The sequence below is a fragment of the Microchirus variegatus genome (assembly GCF_963457635.1).
Source record: "Microchirus variegatus genome assembly, chromosome: 14".
Classification (NCBI taxonomy): Eukaryota; Metazoa; Chordata; class Actinopteri; order Pleuronectiformes; family Soleidae; genus Microchirus; species Microchirus variegatus.
In genome coordinates this window covers 27,557,921-27,570,022 of record NC_139815.1, presented here as the reverse complement: position 1 = coordinate 27,570,022, position 12,102 = coordinate 27,557,921, and the positions used below count along the sequence as shown (strand labels likewise).

Here is a 12,102-nt window from a genome sequence, read left to right as displayed (position 1 = left end):
AAACTATCGGATGAATATAAAGCAGACATTTACATTTAACACTTGCCCTCATCATGTCGTAAAGTCTAATATCAAGGGAGGAAGAGGAAATTATAGCAATTACCCTGTTTTTGTTTTCTCATAATACACCAAGACGTGTGATTGGGACAAATGTGTCTCGTCTTTGAGAACTACGAGTACTGTTTTCCTGTTTCTGGAGATCACACAAGAGAAAGAGTTGTGGTCGATCTTTCCTGTTTCCTGTCCAGATGGCGGCGTCAGCTGACAGCAGATATGAGGTTTCTTGTGTGGACATGTCGCTCTGTAAAAAGCCCTTAGGAAGCTCCTTGGTATAGCAGAAAATGTTCATATGACTTTATGTGTATTATGGGAGGAAAATCCCCCTCAGTATAACAATAACAACTTTTATTATTATTGTTTGTGTCTGGAGGTCCTATCAGTAGGCAAAGTGTGAAAAAAGATGACTCACTCATGTTTTTGTGGTCCTCCTCAGTCTAAGTACATGAGATGAAACACGCGATGTTGACTTCCATGCTCATTGGGAAGTCACGATGAGCTAAATTCCTGAAATTGTCTCGCGGAGCTCCGCTTTGGCCGTAAAACATGCGAGAGTGCAGGCGAGGGCAATGGCATCGGAAAACCAGAAATCTGTGAAAAGTTCTATTCTTGGCTCCACAGTGCAGCACAGAGTTCTACACAAACTTCCAGCCTCAGAGGATTTATCTGTCCACAGTGGATACATGTTATATACGACATCAATGTGCCTGCTAGAACCTGCAAATGATTACTTTTCCAAATGCTAACCGCTGTTAGCTCCCAGTAGCCTCTGTGGCTGATGTCATTTCCTGTCCCTTAAGTTTCGTTTTACTTTTTTTTTTAAGGTGGACCTAAAGAGATAATACTAAACAGAGCGTTCTGAACAGGGCTGTTTTGGCAGAGTGATTGAACTGCTGTGGTGCTTCATCCTTATGGTATTTTGACCAAAGCATGTCACAGACATGTTCATTAGGACACCAGGGAACGAGGTTAACTTGGAGAAATGCATTGTCTAGTCGCTGTATAATAGTTTTTGTTTCATTTTCGTAGTGTTTCAAAAAGTCATGTAAAATAACATGACCGCGGACCGCGGTTGCATAGCCACTGTTAGCAGAGAGACGCCATGTTTCTACTGGAGCCTGTAAGGACAAACGCAAGAGAACAAATCAAGCGTCTCTTTACTTGTAGCTGAAGTCCCGCCTCCTCTCTCTCCGCTTCGTCTGCTACGGCCGCGGTAGCTCCACCCTCTCCCTCGCCTCACGAACCTCATCTGCTGACACGGAGAAAGACGACGAGGACGACATTTGACCAGCTGAGGATACCGTAGCGCTCAGGGAAGGGAGGGGGTGAGCAGAGGAGCAGTTCTTTGTTGTAAATTTCAGCCTCTCCTCTAGAAGGCACTATAAACTACTTATTTCCCCTTTAAATCAAATAAAAATCAAGAAAACTAAAATAAAATCTATGCCTGCTTGAGTCTATGATGAGATTACGATCATCACTTTTTCTCTATACAACATTTTCCTCCTGGAAACTGGAGTTTCTTAACAGTTCGCTCTCCTGCACCAAAGCCTATAGAAAAAAATCAGTGATTTCACATAATGCACACACAAGTGTTTAATCCACAGCTGCCTCAGTCATTGAGTTAAAATAATGCTATTTCACAACTAGTGTGACCACTAACGGCCATGTTTTCAGGCAGGGTGCAGCATCTGTATATGAAATTGGTTTACAGCAGCTGTGGCACACGCAACAAAGGCTCTGTCTCAGTGCTTCAGAATAAGCCTGAATTATTGCTCGAAATGTTCTTGGACATCTAACAGATAAATGATTCATTTCGCTGTTCTTTCTTTTCTTTTTTTTCCAGTACGCTTGCACGGCCCACACAAATCCTTTTTTAAATTAGACTTTATCCTGGGATATCTTGGATTTGTGCCTCTCAATCCCTCAGGGGAACAAGCATTTGATTACTGTACTTGTCAGCCAAAGAGTGACCCCTCCTCCTCCTCCTCCTCCTCCTCCTCTTCCTCCTCCTCTTCTTCCCTTGCATCCTGCCCAGGAGAGATAACAGAGCTCTTCTGTGCTGCAGAGGACACTGCTTTGCTCTTCTCTGCCAGAAAGGTTAACAAAGTTTTTTGTTTTTTTTGGTTACAGTTTGTTTGAATAAATGTTTTTTGTTTTTTTTAACTTCATTTTTTTTATTATTGTAAACAAAGTTGTGGTTAATCTATTACAGTTGTGAAATTGTTGTAATCTTGAGCAATTTATTGAACTCACTGTGTGTCAGTTTAGTTGAAATCATATTCAGTGTGTGTCCAATTTTGAAAGAAGAAAATCTCAGCCTTTAACCAGGAAACAGCTTTCTTGGGGGCAGATTGCGTCTGATTAAAAAAGTAGCTGTTAAATAAAGTTCACACTGCTGCTCATACTGTAAAAATTGAGCTATTTATAACATCATACATCTCTCTTGACTCTCAGTGGACACTGGGATTATTATGATTAATGTCATCTCTACTGTCAAACAAACAATACAGTACAGTACAGTAGTGTGACTCCATTCTGGACAAATTCCCATCAAACCCTTAAGTCTATATACTATGCTGAGGTCGTTGCTGTGTCAGGCTAATGTATTATATGACCTCATATCTGTATATAGTTTGAAAAGGGAACAAATTTCCCAAACTGTTTTCAAATTTCTTTTTTTTTTACAATATTTTAAAACAATTCCTAAAAAGACTATAATCACCCACGTGTCACTCATTGACCTGCCCTGACTATGTGATTTACACATCACTTAGAAATGTCCTTATTTTTTTAAGGAAAAGCACTTTTTTTTGTTCAATGAATATAACATTAAATGAATAAGAAATACACTCTTTACATTGTTAATGTGGTAAACGGGCTGGACTTAAAATACTGCAGAGGGAGCTGTAAGGTCATATTTATTTATTTAGTCATATTCTCTTTACTAATGACAGCTCATGGTTAAAATAGACTTGCCCCAAACTACTTCTGTCTTTCACACGCATGAACAAAGCAAGTCTTTATGAAAGCGATGGAGGCTCACAGGACATGTGGGCCAGAAAAAGAACCTGGTTTAGGAACATAGTGACATATCATTATTCATGTTTCAGTCTGGATGTTATGTTTCCCACAGAGCAGAAATGATATGATGAAATTCCTTATTTTAGAAATAGAAATCTTCTTCTTGGAAAACAAACGCAAAAGGCTTACTGGGAAGAATTACTAAAAGTCCCCCACTGCTCGAGAAATTGCAGAGACAATAACAAGAGTATTTACATCATAATCTTCTAGAGATTATCAGATATCCTGAGGCAGTGGTTCTCAGACGTTTTACCAAGTACCACCTGAGAAAATACTGCGCTCTAGAAGTACCTCCATTATCACCAACATCAGAATTAAGAGAATTTGCTCTCATCATCCTCCTCTTCCTCACTTCACACACTGGTATAGTGACATTAGATTAAGATGGAACGACATTATTATTGAAATCATTATTATTTTTTGTGATAAGTTCAATTTTCTACACATTTGGGTCAAAATCTCTCAGTATTTCTGATTTTCCAGAGGAAGCTCGCGTACCACTGGTGGTCCACGTACCACAGTTTGACAACCGTGGTTTTTCACACGACACATAAAACTTCATGAGTCACGATGAGAGAGGTACCTTTATTGAATCCTACACATCATCACAGCATTGAAACATAATTAAAAAGACTGTAAAATCGAGGAAAAACACAATTCAAGAAATGGAAATCATAGAGAAAATCACTAACCCTAACCCAGAAAATTGACCACAATAGCAAAGTATAATACACTGGAAAGTATAAAGATTGAAATGTTACTGTTAACAAACTTATGTGTTTGTTTACAGATTCACATTCAAATCTGAATGAGTGCAAAAGAGACAGCGACAGAATAAAGCATGACGTTTTTGAAACTCCCGCGTTTCACTGCATTGGAAAAACAAAATGTCGTAAACGGCAGAGGAGAGGAGGAAAACCACAATGTTACTCAACTCAGTGCAAGAGGCAACGGTTACTACAAAAATAGATAAAAACAGAACCATGTATCAGCAACAAGTGGCACTTTTTATTTAAGTCGCGTTGCACTTTCTAATCCGCCCTCTGTGGTGATTCCTACTCTTAACGTAGCTCCACCTACTGGGCGTCTTGGTGCAGGGGATGGAAAACGGATGCATATTTTTCTTCAACTAATTTATTTGCAAAGGTAATTCAAATTTGTGATACATTTTGAGAGGAATGTCATAGATGTAAATGTGCTTAGATGTAATTATGTAAGCCTTTTTGTTGTTAAATTCGGGGGCACCACTTCTGGCAAGTGATTGACGTCATCCAGAGAGTCTCAGATCACTGATTGGCCATCTTGCTAGCATGATTTTTTCGCCAAAGTTGAATATTTTCAACTCAAACGTAAGACACTGGGCGCAATTTGACGTGTGCTAGTATCGTGTCTGTGCGTTGGCTTTGTGTGTAAACTTGTTGTGCAACAAATTCGCGTCCGTGTGAACACAGCATCAGAGAAGTGGTTTATATGATAAGTCAGTGTTGAAAATGTGTCAAAACACGATACAACTATATTTCAAACAAAAAAACTGAACTGTCCCTTTAATGCATGAAGGAACTACAGTGGCTGAGAGTGGATGTCCCAATAATTTGCTGAAGTCTCATATGAAGTCTGTGGTTGAAGTGGCATTTAGTGGGGGAAAAAACATTAATAATGAATGGATCATTTAATCCAGAAGTATACAGTATGCAGTAATGCAACTGTTGTAAAACACCACCAACCAACAAAAACTTATCCATCCTCCACCCTGAAGCCAGACTACGGGGAGAGTTCAGTCCGTTCATCGGAAGAACACATACTCGGTGTAGCTGGTCCACAGTTTGTCTTCCCCCGGATCACTACTGCCGTACGAGCAGGTCCCGGTGGAGTTACATGCCACCATGTGGAAGCCAGTTTCGGCCAGTCGATCGAACGCCTGCTCCAGAAAGTTGTACTTGAGGTAGTACCTGGATGTGTACTTGTCAGGAGGCCGGTCCGGGTCCCGGCTCTCGTTCAGGGTCTCCCCAAACACCTCTTTAGCCAGAGAAATCTTGCTGCACACGGTTATTCTGGCGACCCTGCGGAATTTAGCGTCCGCCTGGATGTCCCTGCCGATGGTGTAGCTGCCTCTGTACCCGACGGTGATGTAGCCCGAGTCGGCGCCGGGGGACCGCGGAGTCCTGTCGGAGGAGGAGGCGGAGGTGACCGGGCTGCTGAGCTCCACAGCCTCCGGCTCCGCGCTCTCCTCCTCCTCCGCGGGTGAGCCGTCGTCGGCGGCCAGGCACCGCGACAGCCCCGGCAGCTGGTAGAAGTCCGCTTCTTTCCGCAGCCTCCGCTTCTCCTTGAAAAACTCGGGCAGAAAGAGCTCCGAGTCCCGCAGATAATCCAGGATGTAGCGGAAGAGAAAGCCGTCCCGGTCGATGAAGAAGCGGCCCTGGCTGTCTTTGGCCAGCTCTCCCGGGGAGCTGCGGCTGAACTTGGTCCACATCAGAGAGTTAGGGACCGCGGTGAGAGTTTCCAGCCTGGTCACGTACACCTGCCCGCCCACGTTCAGCTCCACTATCTCCGGGAAAGTTTGTGACATCTCCCTTTCTCTCCGTGTTCTGGTTTTAGTTAATACTTGTTTTTCTTTCTTCTGTAGTGAGCGTCTGTCTCTGCTTGTCTGTCCTAACAAGGATGGACAGATGGAGAGTTTCCTCTCTGAGCGCTTATGTTTATACTGAGAGGGAGGAGGAAGAAGAGGAGGAAGAAGAGGAGGAAGAAGAAGACGGAGGTTTAACTGTTCACTGGGAAGCTCAGAGAAAACAACATGTTGCCTTCAAGGACTCTCTGATATCCTTTATATTATGTGTTTCCTTTCTCTTTTTTTATAGTTATCTATCTATCTATCTATCTATATATCTATCTATCTATCTATCTATCTATCTATCAATCAATCAGTTAGCTTAAAGTTATCTATCTATCTTGATAATCTATCATTTGGTTTGACATGTTTTTCGAAAGAATTAAAACCAGTATCTGTGATTTTTCAGCTTGTTAAATGTGAATATGTTCGGGTTTCTTTTCTCCGTATGACAAAGAAGTCATTAAAAGTGAATCATTTTGGTTTGTGGACAAAAAGAAGGCATTTGAGAGCGTCGTCATTTCCAGATTTGACAAACACTGACCAATATTTTTCAGCGTTTTCTGACATTGTATGGACCAAACGATTACTCGAGAAAATAATCATTCGTTTCAGCCCTCTACCTATACCTACATAGCTAGCTAGTTACCTACATATCTAATGGAGTAATCACTTACTGAGTTCCTCTGATGTTTCAGCTTCTTAAATGTGAATATTTTCATGGTTTCTTTGCTCCACGGACCAAAGAAACCATGAAACCAAACTGTATAATTTTGGTTTGGGGACCAAACACGACATTTGAGAACATCATTATTTTTGATGTTTGGGGAAACAACAATCAACATTTTTTGGTGCGGTTTTGGTTCTTACGGAACATAATATTGCAAAAACCAAAGAAGATGCTTGAGGTGATTTACTGTATAATTCCACCCCCTTTCAGTGTTATGTATTAGTAAAAACAGAGTCTGGAAATGATTAAAATCCTCAGTTCTGATCTCAGAATTGCATCTGACATTGATATTATGGTGCGCTGGTTTTTGTCTTGACCCAATTTAGGTTTGTGTCGTCTACTCTACATGTCCCCAAAATAAAAAACTGACCACATAACAAACCAAAAATGGTGGAAATTGAGAAGAGGTTTCATGTTTTTTTTTAGACCCCAGGATCCATTTCTGAGTAAAAGCAGAGAGCTCTTTGATGTAATCTTGAAGTGCTCGTATTTTACTTCACACGCCACTGACATAACTACTCGTTATCCCCCAGCCCGAAGATGGTAATTGGTCTGTTATCACAGACGTTGAAATTTCGCTTGATTCACACAAACGCACACACACAGTGTCAGATGTTGATGAGGCTGCTGATAAAGATCCATCTGTATCAATCTGCTCAGAAACAAACGAGGTTGGAGGGAGCATAAACATTTTAGAGACAAAGCAGCTGCTGCTGCTGCTGCTCGCAGAAAGGACTCGTAATGATACGGGGGAGTAATGGAGACTTGTTAGGGTGGCGTCGCGGCGAAAAACCTCAAACCCCTTGAAAACCTTGCACAGTAAAGCTAACCTAAGGATATGATATAATGTATGATATACTGTGTAGAATAAGAGATTGAAAGTTTGAAAACGTCTTTCAAGACTCTTGAAAGTCACCACAAATAGACAACGGTCATTGAAAGTGCTTGTTTTTTTTTGGGTTGATATTTAGGTAAATGTCTCCCTTGTTTTGTTACAGTGCCACCTACTGTTTCACGTCCTGCATTGCTTGATGTACGTAGACGAGGCCTACGCAAGACAAATGTGGAGCTAGAATTACTAGCATTGTTGTGGACACTGTCCACTGTGTCTCTCTGCCATTGACGTGAGATTCCGTGCAGAACAATGAGCGAGTAAAGTTACGCAAGAGAGCGCAAATGACGACGTGTTAGCTGGGAAATCAAAATTCCAAGATCTTTATCTCACCAAAGACAATTATAAAGACTGACTTCGTCCAAGTTGCCAAGCACAAGCACTTGTCCAAGTCAATATAAGTGGACGCCATGGGACTCTTACAAGTTGCCCTCCCAACTTAAGCTGTGTCATCTCATTTGGTCCTTGAATTTGAGGGAATTGGTCCGTGGAAAGTCCTTGAATTTTAAGTCAACCAAGGTGTGGGAACACTGTAAGAAATGTTTGGATTTTAAGTAATAAAACTTGTTCAAGTTAAAACCCCTGCAACAAAACAAAAAAGTTCAAACTCAGCAGGACTCAGATTTAAAGCTGTAGTGCGTAACTTTTAAATATAAACAAATAGCTGTGAACACAGGAAGTGATTTGTTTTTATTTACGTCAAGTCAGTTGGAGACAACAGGAACATTAGGCGCTTAACGCGAGACAACCGCCAACAGATTGTAGTTGGAGTGAAAACACAAAGACGAGCCCATGGAAAAAACAAAACAAAAAAAAGCATAAACATTTCGTGTCCTCGCCCATCCCTGCGTTGCTATTTTTTGCTTGTGGACAAAAACCAAAACATTCTTGAACATCATCATTTCCAGGTTTGAAGAACACGGATCAATGTTTTATGGACCAAACGATGACTCGGTTAATCGAGAAAATACTAGCTAATATGTAGCTAATCGTTAGCTGCAGCTCGAGAGATCACTTCTTTTTCTTTATTACTGTGAACTAATATCCGCTGTTCTCTTGTCTGTCTTGGTTTCCCTGTTGCATCAGTCGTGGTTATTTGTAGTTAGGATTAGTAATCCTAATCTTCCTATCAAAACAAAAGCATGACTTCTTGTCTGTCTTTGTCTTTGCACCCCAGCGAGGCCTCTGTCATGATTCTCGGGTGGTTGTGCAGTAACATCATGTCCTTATGATGGTTTTTTTTTTCAACTGGAAGCATATAAATTGGATAAAGGCAGCTCCGCACTGGACGTGTGACCGGTGCATCTGCGTCACAGAACGTCACGCTCTTCATTTAGACACATGTTAACCGATTACAGCAGCCTGATGTACGCGTATCGCGCAAATGAGTCATGTCTGTCACTGAGCTGCAACACAGACAGACAGTGGAAATTATCTTTTCCCCACAGTTTCAGTTGTATATCTGTCTAAAATATAACAAAGATGACAATTTCTGTTCCAGTTTCATAAAGTAAAAAAAAACTACTCTGAAATAATGCTTCCTTAAATACATCAGACTTTTATTGTGAAATATTTGATAATAAGCGAAACATGAGAGCAGATCATGGATGTAGTAGCTGTCAAACACTCTCTGCACACACACACACACACACACACACACATGTCCACTGTGGTCTTGTCCTCACTGTGTTTACTGTGTTAGTGCAACATCTAGTGGAGAGTAAATAAAACAGCAGGTTGTTTTGTGACAGGTCATTTACATGACGTTTACATACACTGACATTTACGAGACACATTGTGTGCAACTTTTATACTGGAAATGATTAATTTAATATTGCTATATTTATTTAAAATCAACATGCCAATCCCAGCTGTAGTCAATTTAGACAATAAATCATCTGGAAAAACTCAACTAATTTGTCTTATTCTATGTATACTTTATTCCCATTATTTAAAGTAGAGGTACAATTTTTCTTTAAACAGTTTTGAGGTTTTTTTCATATAATTAACACAGGAAAACATGTACTGTACATGTTTACATTGACATCTACAAGACATGTTGTATGCAGCTTTTCTACTGGAAACATTATTATTATTATTTATAATGAACGTGCTAATCCCAGTTGTCGAGTAAATCAAAATTTAGACGATAAATTGTCTGAAAAACTCAAATAATTTGTCTTGTTTTATGTTTATTTTCTTCCCACTGTTTAAAGAACAGACATGTGAGTTTTGAGCTTTTTTATTTCATATAATTAACACTGGAAAACATGTACTTTGCTGTAATTTCAGTGATAAATTATCAATTTTCTCTTTTCTTTCTCACAGCTAAACAGCTAAGCTCTCCCGGTCACAGTTTCAAACTCATGTCCGCGTCACGGTCCTTAAAGGTTACTGCTTTTCTCACAGTCCAGTGGAAGATAATTGTATTCAAAGAAGTGGCGGCTCAGTTTCTTATAATAAGGGGGATAAAAAAAATATTTTCCTGTCATTGCTTCTAACAGTAGATCGAACTGAGGATCATCTCCTCACAGCCAGGTTTGGTATATTTGCAGATTTATGACAGACTTAATAAAAAATGTGACATGAAAACATATATAATATAATATAAAACTATCTATACAATATATTTATTACTACTTTTTGGATAAATTTACCCTTTGCACACAGCTGCCCTTTTGTCATGTCAGAAAAACACAGGTGCTGCTGGTCACATTAACCCAGCCGAGGAAGCTAAATGGAACTCAGCCATCGTTATTATTGATTATTTACACCTGTGATTTTCCTACTGTGACCTAATATATGTGAATACACTCAGGCATTTTGTAAAATTGAACTCCTTTTGTTACTTTTACAGTAAAAGAGTTAAATTTAACACTTAACTGGAGTGGATTAGGTCCTAATTTAAAATGATGAGACATTTAAGCGCAGGACAATTTACTGTGGTGTAATCTGCAGGTCACTTGCTTCATATAATAAGCACTTTTGTGAAAAACACATGGAAAACTCACATTTTTTCTTCTTTTTTTGCATGAAATCAACACTTTGAAACTTCTTGTAGTCCACCTGCTCCCTCTAGTGGTCATCAACCATATTCATATTATCCAGACTTGAAAGTAAAAATAACTTAATTGTTCTAACATTGTGAAATAATAATAATAATAATAATAATAATAATAATAAATCATATAATAGTCACGATAATACGTGAATATATGAACTTATTTCTATGCAGAAATTGCTCAAATCAAGTGAAAAATAGAGGAAGGACTAATTGGTAATGAAAAAATAAAACCTTAATTCATCAGACACTTTTCCCCTGAGGACAGTATTCAAATCTTTTTCTACTTTTGGACGACATAGTATAGTATGACGCTTTGGTCAAATTTTGGACCAAAATCTTTTTTTTTTTCAAAAAAATGGTTAGATTTTGGATTTTGATAACATGGTGTAGTATGACATGGAGGTCGACAACATAGTATAGTATGACATTTTGGTCACATTTTGGGCTAAATTAAAAATTTCAAAAAATTGTCCGATTTTGGACGACATAATATAGTATGAGGTTTTGGTCAAATTTTGACCAAATTTTTTTTTTTTTTTTAAATGGTCCGATTTTGGACGACATAGTTTAGTATGACGTTTTGGTCACATTTTGGACCAAAATCTTTTTTTCAAAAAAAATGGTCAGATTTTTGACTAATAGTGTAGTATGACATTGAGGTCGACAACATAGTATAGTATGACGTTTTGGTCACATTTTGGGCAAAAACATTTTTTTATAAAAAATTGTCCGATTTTGGACGACATAGGACGAATATAGACGAAAATCTTTTTTTTTTTTTTTTTTTTTTAAAATGGTTAAATTTTTGACGACATAGTATAGTATGACATTTTGGACCAAAATCTTTTTGGACATTTTGGTCAAATTTTGGACCAATTTTTTTTTTTCAAAAAAATTGTCAGATGTTTGACGACATAGTATAGTATGACGTTTTGGTCAAATTTTGGACCAAAATCTCTTTTTTCAAAAATGTTTTTAGATTTTGGATGAAATAGTGTAGTATGACATTGAGGTCAACGACATAGTATAGTATGACGTTGTGGTCAAATTTTGGACCAAAATCTCTTTTTCAAAAAAATGGTCAGATTTTTGACGACATAGTGTAGTATGACATTGAGGTCGACTACATTGTATAGTATGACGTTCTTGTCAAATTTTGGACCAAAACTCTTTTTTTTAAAAAAATGGTTAATATTTGGATGAAATAGTGTAGTATGACATGGAGGTTGACAAACTAGTATAGTATGACGTTTTGGTCACATTTTGGGCTAAAATCTTTTTTTTTTTTTTTTTTAAATTGTCAGATTTTTTACGACATAGTGTAGTATGACATTGAGGTCAACGACATTGTATAGTATGACGTTTTGGTCAAATTTCCGACACCAGATTATTTTGAATTGTAGCAGGATTTACCTATATCCCATTTGTGCGAAGGCCATTCTCTTCCACACTTAACAATTCTAAATCAGTCCTACCGTGATTCTTCAGCGTTGTGGCTCAGGCTTTCTTTGTTTGCCTCCACTTCTTGGAAGTGGAGGCAATTGGAATCAGCTGGCATGAAGTATGGTGGACTGCAGCAAGAAGCTCAGTTTTTCAACAAAATGTAGTGGCATTCTTGCTACCAAAAGGCCACTTGAGGGAATTTGAAGCCATTTCCAATGCGTGATGGTGTA

General features: G+C 38.8%; 1 protein-coding gene across 1 annotated transcript; it reads right to left on the bottom strand.

Annotated features, from left to right (window-relative positions):
* Positions 1-4,381: 4,381 nt before the first annotated feature.
* Positions 4,382-5,704, bottom strand: LOC310936568 (BTB/POZ domain-containing protein KCTD12-like; the record flags this gene model as incomplete). The annotated part of the gene is made up of 1 exon (XM_083900641.1): positions 4,382-5,704. The coding sequence occupies one exon, from the start codon at positions 5,702-5,704 to the stop codon at positions 4,922-4,924; it is 783 nt and encodes a 260-aa protein (XP_083756767.1). The 3' UTR covers positions 4,382-4,921.
* Between the last annotated feature and the right edge of the window lie 6,398 nt (positions 5,705-12,102).